This window comes from Sparus aurata, chromosome 22, assembly GCF_900880675.1.
Source record: "Sparus aurata chromosome 22, fSpaAur1.1, whole genome shotgun sequence".
NCBI classification, from domain to species: Eukaryota; Metazoa; Chordata; class Actinopteri; order Spariformes; family Sparidae; genus Sparus; species Sparus aurata.
In genome coordinates, this window is record NC_044208.1 from 12317074 (window position 1) to 12333764 (window position 16691).

At 41.0% G+C, this 16691-nt stretch overlaps 1 protein-coding gene and 1 long non-coding RNA gene across 2 annotated transcripts in view; one reads left to right on the forward strand and one right to left on the reverse strand.

The window, feature by feature from the left end:
• map3k5 (mitogen-activated protein kinase kinase kinase 5) overlaps window positions 1-16691 on the reverse strand; it is a 77065-nt gene that overhangs the window by 9103 nt on the left and 51271 nt on the right. Inside the window, exons 14-22 of the mRNA XM_030405460.1 lie at window positions 14858-14939; window positions 12872-13005; window positions 10573-10700; window positions 10233-10369; window positions 8466-8571; window positions 4894-5051; window positions 2014-2191; window positions 1216-1233; window positions 519-696 (exon numbers count right to left, since the gene is read on the reverse strand). Coding sequence (XP_030261320.1) covers window positions 519-696; window positions 1216-1233; window positions 2014-2191; window positions 4894-5051; window positions 8466-8571; window positions 10233-10369; window positions 10573-10700; window positions 12872-13005; window positions 14858-14939 — 1119 coding nt within the window. The remainder of the gene's footprint in view (window positions 1-518; window positions 697-1215; window positions 1234-2013; window positions 2192-4893; window positions 5052-8465; window positions 8572-10232; window positions 10370-10572; window positions 10701-12871; window positions 13006-14857; window positions 14940-16691) is intronic.
• Window positions 10336-11505, forward strand: LOC115574161 (uncharacterized). Its single transcript, XR_003982436.1, has 2 exons — window positions 10336-10472; window positions 10556-11505. It is a non-coding gene; the product is annotated as an uncharacterized LOC115574161 (long non-coding RNA).

Below are 16691 nucleotides of genomic sequence, written 5' to 3' on the forward strand. Positions count from 1 at the left end.
TTAAATCGTTTTTGTTACTGAATTAATGAGGTTCAGGCAATAAGGATCACCTGAAAACAATTATTCTGACAACAAATGTTTTCACCTTCCACAGTTTTCACAGGTGAAAACGAGAAAGATTATCCTGGCAAATTAATTTTCTTCACCCATTCTTAAGTGATGAACGAAGGACGGAAACTGTTCAGATCACCAGATTGTTTCCCCATCACTTCCCAGGACTTCTGTACTATTTCAATATAAAAAGAGCAAAATAACTCCAGCTGAACTGAGACGTACGCAACTGAAGATCAGGGGTCACAGGCAGATATCACTAAGGGGTCTCGTGGTTCGGAACCACTGATTTACACCATTGTGTGGCACTAAAATAGTGTTTGCATGAGAACTGATTTTGAAAACCAGCTTAGTATTCATCAGTACTACCGTCCTGAGCAAACATTATGATAATCTAAGGTTGAGTCAAATGACTGAATATGCAGGGACGACCACGTTGACCCAGTTTAAAACAGGTCTCATCCCACCTGAGGAAGAGCGACCTTGGCCCCTTGACATCCCTCTCGCTGTAGCACTTGACACTGGGCTTGAAGATGAAGGGGTTGGTGTTGAGGTCGTTGTCAGGGGAGACGGAGCCGTACTCGCTGCTGCTGCTGGTGTCCTCCACCACCACCGGCACCGGCAGGGAGATACTGCGCAGGTACTCTGAAGGACAAAATATTTTTGGCTTGTTGCTTCATTTATGCACTAACAGGCTGATGCACAGCAGCACAGAGGGATTTTTTTGTGCCACAAAAAGAGCCAAAGCTTTGAAGAGGTTGAAATTAGTAAAAGTGCTGATGGAAAATTGGTTTCCTTTTCAGAAAAGACACAAAGAAAATCTGATAATATTCATTTATCATGTTCAGGGAGAAGAGCTCTATCTGATACATCTGGCAGCAAATTACAGCCACTCTGTATAAATTATGAGACGCATTATAAAGACTTGCAAGCATTTGGAGCGAAGTCATGTTGTGCAATGTCTATTTTGAGTTCTTGGAAAGGGCAGAGTCGTGCGAGGCAGGTAGCCACTCGCAGAAAAAAAAACAGAAAACTGTAGTCCAGATACCCTTCAGCGGAGCAGGCAGATGTTTCATGCAACTGTCATACAGACTATAAACTCATATCTGTAGTGGTAAACATGTCTGAAAGACGAAGAACGTATATAGAGTGAAGTTAACTTACCTGACCCAGGTGTCAGAGCTGTGGGGGGAAAAACATAAAATGTGTCATCAGCGGCAACAAAACAGAACATGATTTCCATGTAAGACTGACAGAGCAATGTTTCCAAGTAGGCAGCGAGGCGCCAGCATAAGAAAAATAAATAAAAATCTATTGTTGTGGTGCCAGGGTTCATGACAGCATCACTGCTGCAGGGAGAGAACTGAGATCATTGTGTAATCTAGACAATGAAGATCAAGATAAGGGTGTGTTCACGCTGCATGATAAACACAATATCCACACTGTTCAGGTGATATGTGGAACTCCAAAATACAGTATTGATACAGTATACTGTATACTGCTTGTGAGTGGCTGATCATTATGTGCAGAAACATGTTAAACACTTCCGCATTTCTAAATACAGCCTGCTTTCCCACACAACTGTCAGTTAATACCACCCTCCTGTCTGTTCGCCAGCTATGAAGCTGAAGCCAGGAGGCGATTAGCCTAGCTTAGCATAAAGACTGGAAATAGGGGAAACGGCTAGCCTGGCTAAGTCGGAAGGTCCCTCACTTCTGTCTTTTGACCAGGAGAGCAGTGACTGCCTGGAGTCTCGCCTCAGAAGTGAAAACTTAAGGAAGTCACTGCTCGTGGCCAAGAAACTGTCTACATAAACTCCTCGTACAGATGAAGGCTGCTAATTTTAAAGTTTAGTTTCTGGACAAATAAACAGAAATAACAGATGAGAAATACTTTATAGAAGCTCCATGAAAATCCAAATTATTATTACTATTATTAGATTCTCAGCTGAACTGAACCCACCTGTGAAGCTGCTCTTGCTCTTCTTCTTGCGGCTGGTGACGGTGAGGAACTCGTCGGTGAGCAGGTCGAGGGCGGTGGCCCGGCGGTCCGGGTCGGGCTCAAAGCAGCGCAGGATGAAGGCTTTGGCCTCCAGCGACATAGACTCTGGGATCTCCGGGTGGATCTTAAACATGCCCACCTGCAGAGAAAGGACACACAGAAGGAGCCCTGAATTGAGATATACAGAAAAACAAAAAAAAACAAACAAATCAAACTAAGAATATACTGCCTCTCTAAACCTCTCAGGATAATTGTTTTATTCTCTGCGAGGACTCAGCGGAAGTGTTAAGTGGTTACCCAGTGCACTATGATACTGCGCCTCAGGCCCAGCTGCAGTTCAGGGGCAGCACTTAAGGGCAATAACACTCAAAGTTCAAGCGCGAGTCTCTAATGGCGATAAGAATGCTAGAAATTCCTGCCGTTGCTGTTGAGGAATGTTGATTTAAGATCAGCAGGGAGATGCCCCTCCCTCGAGACATTCCACAAGGATGAGCGAGGAGTACATGAGGACTGTTTTTACTGTTTGGGTAACGTCTGAACAGCAGACACACTGCAGACAGGACACGAGATCCTGCCAGGGATAAACAGGACGAGATTTCTGCCTCCGTGAATTCTGTGATCTTCATCCAGAAAATGTGAAGAGCCCCCAGTTCCTCCTTTCATGCTTTGTTTAATAGAAGGTATATTCAGCGCTCCTCCGTGTCTGAATCCTCAGCCCTTTAATTATATTACAACTTATGGAACATTCCTCTAAGGAGTCCTTTAATGCTTTCCAGACAACCTTTAAAGCATCTTTACCGTCTTTAATGGGCCACACGTGCATGGCTAAGAACAATAATTCATGGGTGTGGAGCACTTTACATTTCCATCCAAAGCAAATACACGGTGCAAACCGAGTGGGTAAGAGACTTTACACAAAGACGGGCGCACATAGAAACTGGAAAACAAAACACGACGGAGTCTGTGTTCTCGGCGAGCTACGCAGGTTTGCTTGTGTTCAAACAAACGTTCAGGCACGGGGCAATATTTGGAGTTTCTACTGGGCTGGATCACATTACAGCAGGCAGGTGGTGACACGAGGCAGGTGCACAACGGCTGATTCACTGGTTTTGTTTCCATAAAAAGAGGAACTGATAAGTGCTGACGCCACACATGCAGATGGTGTCTTTCTTGTGAATTAAGGGCTGAGAGAAAGCATGTTTTTTTGTAAACACAGTGGATTTAAAAGGTATGAGGTTTTAGTTGCATGCAAAGTAGGTTTCCACCATTTGAATATGTCAGTAGCACTGTCAGTGTGAATTTGGATAAAAGTCTTACAGCATTCTTAACTATCATGTCTGGACCCATGATGGGGGTCTAGTGAGAACTGGTCGTGCACTTTAAGCAGACGATAAAAAGAGAAATGCGCGCTGTGGTAACGCCGACGCACGTCATGTTTTAATTTGTAAAGTCTCGCGAATCTGTTGTTTAAATGACTATCAATGTAATCTGATTATCCTCAAACTGTTGTGATCTTCTCCCTTGATAAACCAACACATGAAGTTTCATATTTAGGCCCCAAGATAACAACAAAACCAACTCCATGATAATGGAGCAAACGCTATCTGCTGATTAGGACTGTGGTAAAATGCCAGTAAGTTAACCTTCTCAACATTATCTAACTAAATAAACAAATTAATAAAATAACTTAACCTTGACATGGTTATGTTCTCTAACGCCTAACGTCGGTTGCCGTGGTTGGATAAGATCGCCGTATAGGGTTTACAGTGAAAAAACAATATGAATGTCTGAAATTTAAGAAAATAAAGAAAACATTTCATGTAAAATTAATAAAGAATATCAAAAATATTCTAAGTTTCAAATTTGAGGTAGCAACACCATCAGTTCGCTACATTACCATGACTATTAATAATTAATAATTCTTAAAGATGAATACACTCTAAATTAAAAAAAACAAAAAATATTTTTTTGCATGACAGTATTTTGTTTGTTGTGGAACACACAGGCCTGTGCACGTTATGCGTTCCCTTTGTTTTGGCCTCAAAAAGCAAGACAGCTTTTCATGTATGAATGTCGTGATTGTTCACTGACTATAAGTGGCCTTAACAGCAGACAAAGTTTGGTCAGTAACTTTAACAGAATATTAGTGTCAGATGTATTGGTATATAGATAAATACTGATTCTGAAGATTTTAATTTGTTTCAATTGTCATTTACTGCAGCATCAATACACAAGCAGCTGAGGAGCTGTCTCACTCTCCTCCCCACAGCGAGCTGACACATGGCCCTCCTCCAGAAATTCACTTCCTGTAGATGCGGTTGTGCTGAACAAACAGTACACAAGGCTTGTTATATTTATCTTTAAATAAAAATCAACAATTCTATCTTAAATGTTGTTTCAACACTAAGCAACATGGTATCAATTATTATTTATTTTTCTAGGCATTGTATTGAAGTAAGACATTACAGTATAGATATATACAACACCACAGAATAATCTTCAGAAACATCATGAACATGAATTAAGAACTAACTCAGCTTCACTGCAGTTAATTTTCTGTTCATACAACAACACGAAGCTGACGGTAAAACTCTAACATGAAACATATCTCCGATACTTTGTGCATATCAGGGGAGCAATTAAAAGAAGTTTTCCAACATGAGAACTGACCACATCCTCAGTTCTGCTCAGCTGCAGCTGTTCACTGGCTCTGTTGATCAACACTTTGTGGAAGATGTCACTACAGAAACAGATGTCCGCCTGGCTTCTGCAGCCCGCTTGCTAAAATTAAACGCATCACCCAGAGGAATGATGGGATATGCGACTGCTGGCGTCTCTCACCTTGAACATGGCAGCCTGCGGCTCTCCCAATTCATAGAAAGGTGGTTTCCCAGTGGCCATCTCGATGATGGTGCAGCCCAGTGACCAGATGTCTGCTGGCTTGCCGTATCCCCGCGGACCCTTATCTATGATTTCAGGAGCCATGTACTGTAGTGTGCCTGGAAGAGAAACACAAATACAGGATAAACACATAGACAGAGATGATCTTCATTAACGTAGATGCTCATTAAGTGTCAGAAACTATGCCAGTAATGGTGTAAAATACTTTCTGGGTGCATAACATTTTAAAAGGGACTCAACATGCAGTCATCTTGCTGGCAATGTATCTCATATGTTTGGATCTGGATGCGTTCGTTTTATCAATTTATTGTAGATGGTTTTAATTCCACTTATTTGCTTTGCGATTGTTTAACCCAACCCATTTCTTTGCCAAAACCCATAGAAAACTTCAAGGATGATGTATTTTCGTAGGCTAACCCAGAAGTTGGCATCGCCATGGTTCCCTCGAACAAAAAGCCTATGGGAATTGTTTTTCCATTAGATTTTGGATTATTGCAGAAAATAAGCTCTGTGGCAAACACAAGTTTGTGATGTACATTTTGCGAGATAATCTTCACAGATGAACAGCACTTTCATGAGCTTGAAGGGAATCCGGAAGAAGTAAAAAGCAAATGCTAGACAGACTTCAGTATCACCACAACTAAGCTTCCTACTAATTTACACTATACACACAATTTCCTATAAATTGTTAATCCATAAAGCGGAAGGTTTGAGAGTAATTTGTCAACCTCTGTCATCAAATTTAGCCTCTTGTTAGCTATCATATTTTGAAAGACACTTACCAACTCACACGTGGGGTATTTACTAATGTGTTCTATGTCACAGAAAAAAAACACGACATTCTCTTAAGCTTATGCTACAGACCTCTTTCAGACATTGACTTTAATTGGAAGTGCAAAAATTCTACTCATTTTCTATGTTTTAGGAGTCGTTCCTGCAGCACTCGTTAACTTCCTGGAGTCTCTGCTGTGGAAATTGCTCTAAACCAAGAAATAGTTCAGATGTAACCCCCGGCGAATTGTCGTTTTTATCATTCAGTCCTTGTTCGGATTAGAAAGGGGATAAGACAAGAAGTACTGTTATTGATCCCGCGAAGGAGACTTTTAATTTGACACAGCAGCACAAGGGAAATGATAAGAATTACCAGGGCGACGCAGAAAAAAAGAAGAAGCTGTTTTTAAGAGAAAAAATAAAACAGAATGAAATATAAATACACTCGAACAAATAGGATAAAGCAGGATGGATCGGTGTGCATATACCCGTGCATTGTTCATGTAAATGCAAATGATTGAGATATACACACACTGTATACACTCATAAAGATTAATCAAACAAGATGCGTGTTAATTAGTAAGCTTTATTTAGATTTGTTAGCTGTGGACACTAGCAAAATCAGTCTTCATGCTAAGCTAAGCTAACAGCCTGCTGGCCCCACCTTCCATCAGACAGATACGAGGGTGGTACCAACCTCGTCATTACTTCAACTTCACAAAATCTTGAACTGCTCTTTTAAAATGCAACACGCAATCACGTAGATTAGCTTTTTCCCAAGGTTCCTGTCGCAATGCTAAGCTGGGCTAACTGGCTGCAGCTTTATATTCATCACACAAACATAGGAGTGGTAACGATCTTCTCATCCAGCTCTTCGCAAGAGAGTTAATTAATTTTTTTTCTTCCAAATTGTGAAACTGCTGATTAAAGTGTGAGGTCTTCCCCTGTTTCACACCTAATAAATGAGTAAATGAATAAATGAAGTCAAGTAATGACAGGGAAAACAAACTCTGACTAATATTAATTACATTCTGCACGTGTCAATAGCAGAAGGAAAAGTGCGTCAAACCTGCCCTCTGCTTCAGGCGTAATAAAGCAACATTTGCTCTTTTTGCATTCAGCAGCCTCGTGTACAGCACTCAAGACTAAAACAGGCCTTGCAGACGAAAAAGTCTACAAAACCATTCATAACATCCAACTGCACTCGATTCATTTTCAAGGTAACAAAATGTTTCAGTCAGGAAAAGGTAAAAGCAGCAGCAGCATGTGACAGAAACCTACGTAAATGCCCAAAATAGCCTTGCATTGAGTCTAATTATAAGTTGCCTCGCTCTTGAGGTAATGACACAATTATCAAAAATGACCAATTGGGTTACAAGAGCCTTATCAGGGCTTATGGCCTCAGGTGAGACACAGCGGAAAGCCTTTCTGTGCTGCCAAGTAATCGCAGCTCAGTCCAATGTAACATTTCAGCTCTCCATTCAAAGGACTCTTTTGTTCTAATAATAGCTCGCTGGACGGCGTGCGCTGCTTTTAGAGGCTTGCGTACTGAGCTAAAAACAGGCAGGGACACATTTATAGCAGAATGAGCTATAAAAAGGAGTAGCCCAGTTTCCTAAAAGAGCTCCACCAGCGGGGTAAGTCCCTGTCTATACCAATCAGCTGCCAGATGGTCTAATCCAAGGAGGTCAAACGGAGCTGCAATTGGCTGCCGTGGTGGCGACATCACACGGACACAAACCTGCCCTGCAGACTCAGGGCCAAACCCAGCGTCTCCCAATACAAACAGTCAGTGAGTCACTTATGTACAGAAGCCCTGAGGCGCAAGAGAGAAAAAGGAATTTATCTGGGAAAGTAAAGTTTTTCCAGGATTATTTTGTTAGTATAGTTTTTTTTTTCATATGTGAAAGATTTCTGAGTTATTTAAGTCTTTGTTGTTGTGATACTCATTTTGACCACAGGAGGATGGACATAGCTTGCTACTACACACACAGCTTTGTGTCTACAGTGCATTGGGAAATATAACCTGGAAGAAAGTGGGAATGCTTTTATTTCTATGTAGAACGTGGGATTGCGGTGGACTTCCGCCTCTTTGGGCCGTAATGAGAATTACAAAGATACTTAAAAAAGATGATGACAATAAAAATTAACCGTCAAAACTTTCCCAGATGAAAATAAAAGAAATCTTAAAATAATGATCCTAGAAATTTATTTAAAACAACAAACAACACCTGAAACTGTTCACCTGTTTTAAGTGTGTTTTTAACAGTGATAATGGAGTCTACATTCTTCTAAAAATTCAAAAGATTTTCAGATCTTTTTTTTTTTTTTACTTGCCTCTCAGGGCTTCTGTACGTCAGTGATACCTGTCAAGATGTTGACAGATGAAAAAGTCATTCTGGCAAAACTTTCCTATCTGTCCAACCAACCTGTTTTCACAAACAAAAAAGAAACTAACAGAGAAAACAAACAAGCAAAAAATAAAAACTTTAACTCTAATTGTCAAATAAGATAAAACTCTTAGAAACATTGAACATGTATCATTTGAGGGTTTTCTCTCATTTGCCTCTCAAGGCCTCCATACTAACTGGCCAAGGAACTGAGACTGATTATTGTTGTCACCTAAAAATGCAAATGATTTTTCAGGAGTTTCACTGACACTTTCAGTATTTCTGAGGGTTTGTGTGTGATCAGGAAAGTGGGGCGTGATGAAGTCTGGCAGTCGGTAGGTCAGAGCGTACCTGTGAAAGTCTCCGTGCAGGGGTTGATCCCCGCCAACCTCTTGGATGTGCCAAAATCTGATATCTTCAGGACGCCGCTGTAGGTGTTGATGAGAACATTATCACCCTGCGGAATTGAAAAGACATCCATGAGAACAGCGCGCAACCATTCCCTCGCTCAAATTCCCCAGTAATGATGGCACTGAGATATTGCTAAAGCGGCTGCAAATCCCCGAAGGTGACAAACAGCAGGTTACAACACAGTGCGTGGGAGGACGAGGGCGACGTCCCGGCCAAAACAAGGTGATTAACATTTACGCGCCGTTAATGACGCTTATATGACCGTGTTGTTAAATCAGGTGGATGCACGGGGGAAGAGGCTGCTGCACCTAATGCCTGTGTGTGATGGAAGTGTTATCAGTTGGTTTGTTACAACTGAGATAAAACAAGGAGGGGATTTTACAGAGGAGAAAGAGAAGTCAGGGTTTACCGAGCCGCGGAGAGAATGCTGTGAGCGGCTGGGACGCTGTTTGAACGCGTCACACCAAATCAAATTTACTGTGCAAGACGAGCCGCAGGGACCGAGTTCTCAAACAAAGAGAGAGAGACTGAAGTTCTGCTGCCCTCGAATAATTAACCTGGTGTCTTACTTTATATTACTTACATAGCGTGTGTCCGTCTGCGCTTGTTTGTGGTTTAGGACTCATCAATGTCTTTGGGTGGATAGCTGTGTTTTTCTTTTTGTATTGTTTTTCTTATTTTTTCTTGCGTTTTCTTGTAATTGTTTAATTTTTATGCACATTAATTCATCGACCCAACCGTTTAAGCTTTATTTTTACACGTTGGCACACCGAGAGTAGTTGCCCTCTATTTCCTGGCTGTCCTGTGCTTGCAGGACAAAGAAAGAACCCTAAACCTAACCCAAAAAAAAGCAGACAGACTGTACTCGTCATTAGATATGCTATAAATAAAATCATTTTGCCTTACAAACATTTAGTCTTCAGTCCTTTAGTTTTTCTTAAATTTACATTTTTCCAGAGCACACTAGTTGTACTGAAACCTCGCCTGATGCTAAGATAAGGTTAAGTGCACCTCCCACATATCACCTGTCAGTCAAACCCTGTGGACACTGGCCGGTACTGACATCCTTCCCCTGCATTTTCTATTCACAAAGTTTAGGTTTCTGTACACAGCGCACCGTTATCTTGTCTGTTAAGTTTATCGTCTCCAATACGCAGGAGCCCAACATGCACCTCGCCAAACTCACTCCCTTGTTTCTGCTCGTGAAGACGCAGAGACGACACCGACGTCTCACATTCACTGGCTGTCCCCTTTTTGGGGTTTTTCTTTAGGTTTACTTGAACTGACATTTATTCAGTGCACCTCCCACATATCACCTGTCACTCAAACAGTGTGGCTACCGGCCAGTACTGACATCTTCCCCCCTGGATTTCCTGTAAACAAACTTTAAATTTCTGAGGAAGGTGCACTATACTTCTGGTCTCTCACTGCACATGCTCACTACCTCGTTCTTCCATCTATAACAACAGCATGCAGATGTTAACGTGAAAACCCCTCTTGCTAATGGAATGTCAGATGAGACGTCGTAGTCCACAAAACATTTCTGGAGCTTCACAGCAAAGCAGTGCTGCTGCATTCTCCTATGCAAGTGAAGTAGATGGGCACTGGTTTAAAATGTGACTGAGGGGTTTTTATAAAAGACGCCTCTGATGCAACAAGGCTGATACAGACAGAATATTAATTGCACGGTAGCATCTGTTCGGTCACCTTGATGTCTCTGTGTGCTATCTGGTTGTCGTGCAGGTATTTGAGTCCCTCGAGGATCTGCCGGGTGTAGAAGCCGATGGTGGACTCGTTGTTTTTCAGAGGGCCCCATTTGGACCTCAGCAGCGCAGACAGACTCCCTGGATGAAGGAAAAAAACACACGAAGTCCAGAGACAACAGGTTCACGGAGGATTTCCTTAAGACGATACCTGAGACTCGGAATATGCTGCACAAGCGGTTTGGTGAGCGACCTTTTCTATCATCTTATTCCTGCTCTTTAGTTTGAATCAAATTCCATTCTTATATTTGTTCCTATTTTTATAAGAACATAACAGGTCTCACCTCCAGGCACCTGCTCCATGAAGATCTTTATGAAGCCGTTCTCACTGAGGGATCCGAGGTACTGGACGATGTTCTTGTGCTTTAAGTGCTTGTGAAGGGCGATCTCCTCGTGGAGCGGCTGAGAGTACCTGCATTTAAACAAAAACAAGAGACCAAAACACTTACAGATGCTAGAAAGAACAGATTACAGGAAGATTAATCTTAATCCCAGAAAACATGTTCGATAGGTGTGGTTGGAACAGTGCCAGTGCGGGATGCCGGAGAAGAAGGTTAAACGCTGACGAAGTTACACTTATTAAAAGGACAGATGTTAGTGTCTCCACATGTTTTGGAAGGTTTTCTTTTAATTTTGAAGACTTGAAATTACATTTTCCTGTTGAAGCCATTAAAATGTCTAATTGTTAACACAAATAGAAGGTAAATGTATAGTTCTTTGACTGTTAACAAACAATGAAATCATTTACAAACCATTTATCAAGCAATTGTAAAGGGTTATGAACAACAGCTGCAACTTTATAACGACCATCCACATGATAAATATGTCATGTTGCATAAACATCAGTTGCATCCTGAAAATAAACAGTTGCTTAATGAATGGTTTGTAAAGCATTTCCTTCTTTGTTAACAGTTACAGCAAAAAAAAAGTTTAATTTAACAATTTCTATCAATTTACCATTTCTTTACGAGGGTAAGTGTTAACGATTCATTTGTTGGAAAAGGTCCCAATTTTAGTTGAAGATGTATAGAAAAATTAATTGTAAAACGTATCATGTCACATACTGCCTGGTAATTAATTGATTGATTGATTGATTGAGTGTGCAGTATTTGCAAAAGGAAGGCTTATGGAGATGCCACTTGTCTTGTTTCCTCACAGTAAGCAGAATAGATACAGATGATATGCCAGCAGCTGAACAAATAAACCTGAACACCATGCCTACCAGCAGTTTATCTCACTGTCAGCTCCCAGAGTGAATCACACGCTCTGCTTCTGTCTCTTTTCCTGTCTCGGGATTTCAATCCTCTCCTGAATTATTTACACTAATTCTCCACATTCTTCACCGCTGAGTGCCCGGCTGAGTTGCTGATATGATTAGCGGCAGTGAAATCATCTCGTCAGTGGGAGAGCCTACTGTAGAGCCATGAGGAGACAGCAGAGTTTGAGCGGTGACTGCGGTGGGAATTCAAGGTGGAGGGTGGGAGCTTTTGCCTTCACAGCTCTCCGCCAACCCGTCACTCAAGTGGATTCCAGCCCACTGAACACCAGGAACCACCGGGGACTCGCGCTCTCAGTCGGAGGGGAAGCAGTACATCAGTAGCTCAGACACCTGTTTATATTCGGGTTTGTAATGTCATCTCTGCACTGGATATTAAAAAGAAGATTTGCAGAGACTGCTTAAAAAGGTCAGTGGTCGACCAAAAATATTAGGGATTCATCCTCTGGGACCATAAATACTCACAGGGAAGAAACATGGATGTAAATCTCTGATTTTAAGTACGTATTTTATGAGGAAGGAAACAGGACCAAGAGTAAGTCTGTTGTCGCTATCTTGTTTTTTTTTCTGAGCCAGATAAAGGATGAGATGGTGAAACTGGGGAGTGCATCCTGAATGAATCTGACTGAGAAAGCAAGGACAAGTTGTGGTAGCGACTTGTCAATCACAAGGTAGACCCGCCCTGAAACATACCTGGTTTATCATCTACAGTATTTTACTCTAAATGAGACCATATTTCATATCATGAACATCATGCTGCACTGAAGAAGATTTGAAAACTAACAGTTAAGACCATCAACTCATCAGGAAACTGTTTCACTGAGTTCATAAATCAAGTCAGAAGTTGGGTAATTTTCTCATAAGCTTACATACAATCTGACTGCTATTGTAACCAGTGGAGTCGCCGCCCCCTGGGGCCATTAAAAAGAATGCAGGTTTAAGGCAGTTTCACGATGGCCTCACTCTCCAGACCCAGGCGCTCCGTCGATTTTTAGCACAGTCATTGCTTGGACACCAAAGATGCACGTGTTATGGCGAGAAGTAAAACTTTTCAGTGAAATCTTGCCACTAGCTTTTATGTGGTTTCGTTATGGATCAAAATGCTGCAACAATCAATATCCATATCCAATTTCCCAATACTATCAGACTTCTGAGGCCAAAAATGGGAGAAGCTTGTGCCTGTAACATCACATGACGATGCCTACTTACATGAAAGTGAGGTGGCGGTGACAAAAATGTTATTCTGTCTGAAACCGTCAGTGGGAGAAATTAAAGTGAACATGAGAAACATCAGAGGCGAGTCTTACCTGCTGTCTCTCTCTGGGATTTCTTTGATGGCCAGGCGGACCTGGTTGCTGAGGTCTCGGCCTGCGTACACCACTCCAAATGTACCTTTACCCAGAACCACCCTCTCTCCGTGCTCATCGTACTCATAGTCATACTGTGGAGACAAAAGCAATAATGGATTTTAATGTAGATCTAACAGTATATTGGTCACTGTTATCCTGATATGCTTTCTTGCTGTGCCTGGAGTGTTTGATTACAGATTAAAGGGTAACTCCACCAGTTTTATAGATTAAAGATTGTTTAACTTTTGCATATGTGATAAAAGTAGAACGGAATAAAACGTTTTGTGACTTCAGAAGAAGCTGCATATAATCTGATAACTCGCCTCCAGTGATGTCACTTAGAGGTTAATTTGTATTCTGGGTAATGCAGGCACCAGGTGTTGAAAAGCAGTCCACTCTTCTTTATGGACAGTTAAAAAACAAATGATCAAAATCCATATAGCGGGACCAGTGACATCACCTTTTTTATGCAACGCATTCTTCTTCCTTTTCAAAATCTGCCACATACATTACCCACAATGCTACTGAGTGAGCCACTGAGTGACATCACTGGAGGCAAGTTATCAGATTACACACAGCTTCCTCTGGAGCCACAAAAGATTTGTATCACTCTTTCACATAACGCAGGAGTAAACACACTTTAATGTGTACAACTGGTGAACTTACGCTTTAATGTAATGATCTCACATATAAAGTAGGTTCCAAGCATGATAAAGCACCAGAGACAAAAAGCATTTGTTTTCTTTTAATCCTTTAAACATACATTCACTTTTAAGTCAAATAATCACAATGCAGAAAAAATTTGGTATTTTCTTAACCTCAATAAACATTTTATTTGTTATCATCTTAAGGAGGCACTGTGCGGTTTTGGAGAAGAAATCCAAACTCACAATCATAATGTTAACAATATTAACAAGGTACAAACAAATGCCCGCCTTTCAGTAGACTTTCCCCCGTGTGTTTTGTAACTGTACTGTTGGGTTCTTTGACATGTTTTTATCATTCTTACAAGATTATCAGATTATTGGTCGTTTCTTTGTAATCAGATTACTTTAAACCTGTTACATTGATTCCATGGCCCTGGACAACCCTGAAAGAGAGGCTCAACTGATGTTCTTTTCTTTCTGATTCGTGTGATTAATGTTTACAGGAAACAAGCTGAGTCTCATCGTTTTAGGACATGTTGTGTCGTAAAGAAAAAAAGGCTCTTGAGAGAAACCTGTTAGACATTTGATCTGTGCCATGCGGCGAAGTCAAAAAAGGGCGCGGCAGCGTTTTTGTGTAATTAGCTTTTCTTTTCCCGAGGCTCCGCCGGGAAGACAGGTGAATGCAGCAGCAGGTGTCTGTTCTCTACTGTCAAAGCAGACAAAGCGCACAAGCTAAATCCAGGTCTGATCCCAGCAGGTTGCTGTTCGTTGTCTCTAGGTTTGCTGCTGAGTTTTGATCCAGTTATTCTAATGCAAACTGTGGTGAACTGAATCAGAAAATCCAGAGTTCTTACGCACTTAACAAAGGAACTTTGTCGAAAGACGTTATGTTATGAAAAGCGAGCGAAAATGCACATACTAACGAGGCTTATTAACAGTTTACGGATCGTTTTGTGGCACATTTTTTTTCTGTCAGCGCTTCAAAATTTTGGATAGAAAAAACCTCAATCACATCATGTTTCCTGTGACATTTAAAAAAAAAGGCACCGCAGAGACACAACAGGATGTAACAACACAATGTTCAGACAAACAAACAGGCACATTGTTTCTTGGTACCCTGCACTGAAACGAGCTGCATTACTGCATAGTTTGGAAAAGTTACGTGTTTTGTCTAAATCTGTGTTTGGGGCTATATTTTCTGACTCCCAGCTCTCTCAAATACGCGATACTACTGCACCAGAAGAGAGCTTTCAGAAATGAGCATCAAACTTGTGAATCCAGTCATCAGTCCTCTCACCTCTAACGCGTCAGTGTCACAGTCTCCCTCCTCGGGACCCTTCCAGGCCTCCTCTGTTATGCTGTTGACCATATCACAGAATCTGCCAAAGAAAAGGCAAATGAGTCACAAGTATACAGATCGTGCACATATTTACAAGGATGCCTACAAATATAAAGCAGAGTCTTAATGTTTGTGGACCATTTTTATTCTCCAGTCCAGCACGTCTGATTTGTATCAAAACAATAGAAAATGGCCAACTTTGAGAGTAAAGCGTGTGAACGCGTGATTGTGTCCATGATTAGTTGCGAGTGTTTACAAATGTGAGAAAATAGGCAACACAAAGTTTACAGATATAATAAAAACACTTTTTACAAATCAAATGAATGTGAAAAATGCTTTAATAAAATGTGAGTTACTTTATGATTTCACTGCTTCCATGACATTGCAGCCCGTCATGTGTCATGTTTAATTATCTAAATCATTTTATTGTAGAAAAAAAAATACACTTCGTTTCAGGACAGTTTAATTTGTATTTTGGGACTTGGGTGAAAAAAATTCAACTTAAAGCATGTTTTGCATATCAGTTTTGTACAAATGGAAACTAACAGATGTCTGGCGGAGTAGCAAAAACATCTCAAAATCAAAAACTGTACAGCATGGATTTAAAAGGGAAAGCAAAAAAGTTGTTAATACATGAATATATTCATAGTTTTAGTCATAGAGGTTCATATTTTTTTTTACTTCCAGACTTTCAATTGCCTGATTTAATTTAATTGCTCAGTTTTTAAACACAAATTACTTTGTAGCTTTGTTTAGAAACGTGTTGTATAAATACAGTTTATTGTACATTTTATTTTATCAATGCACTGTTTCAACAGTATAAATATTCCTCCATTACAACAAAGTGCAGGTAAAAAAAACAAAAACAAAACATAAGTGATCCTCACAGCTCAGGCATTTGGTTTGTCGTACATTTTATCTGGAGTGAATCACATTAACAAAGATAATTTGCACATGTTTTAGGAGATCTACTGAGTCCATATTGTGATTGTGCATGGCAGTAATTAGCAGGTGGTCTCATCTAGAATGAGGTTACAGTATGTTTACACGCACACCTCCTCCACAAATACATACAGTATAATGACCTTTACACACACGCTGTGAATTAGCACGCCGCCTCATTGTGCTGTCACACATGCAGAGCCTGCAGGTGTGCACAATCAGACTGGGTCTCCTCCTCCCTCTCTCTACAGCCTTTAGTTCTATCCTTCCCTTCTCCCTTCCTTCTCACCTGTCCTCATCCCTCTCTTCCTGCTGTCACTCCTTTCTGTCTCTACTAAAGGAGAGCAGCTTCATAACAACAGCCGGCGTGACTCACTGACTCTCACACTCCGCATAACTGGAAGTGCTCGGGAGCCTACGATGTGAGAGTCACAAGTCTGAACACTCAGTGCTTCACCGAGGAACACGATGGAAATGAAACAAGGTGCGCTCGTGGTGACGGGGAACTGCGAAATTTCCCACCTGAGAGAAGAACTGACAAGAGTGCCTGAACTACTGCAGTGCGCAGTCATAGCAGTGGGAGTTTACAGTCTTTCCACACTGACATGAATCTTTATGATCAAAGATTTAGTTGAAGCATAAATTGTGTGGGATTTTAAAGCTCCAAATTGAGCTTATGAATACGGCTGTTGAATACTGGACAATTGAATTTTCTGAAACCCCTGAAAAAACATAAATACTGGTCATAATGTTTTTTTTTTATGTGTCGCAGACCACGATTTTACCCCCAGGGTGCACTACTACAGAAATATAACATGAAATAGCTGCAATCCTTTTGCCTTTTAGAAGA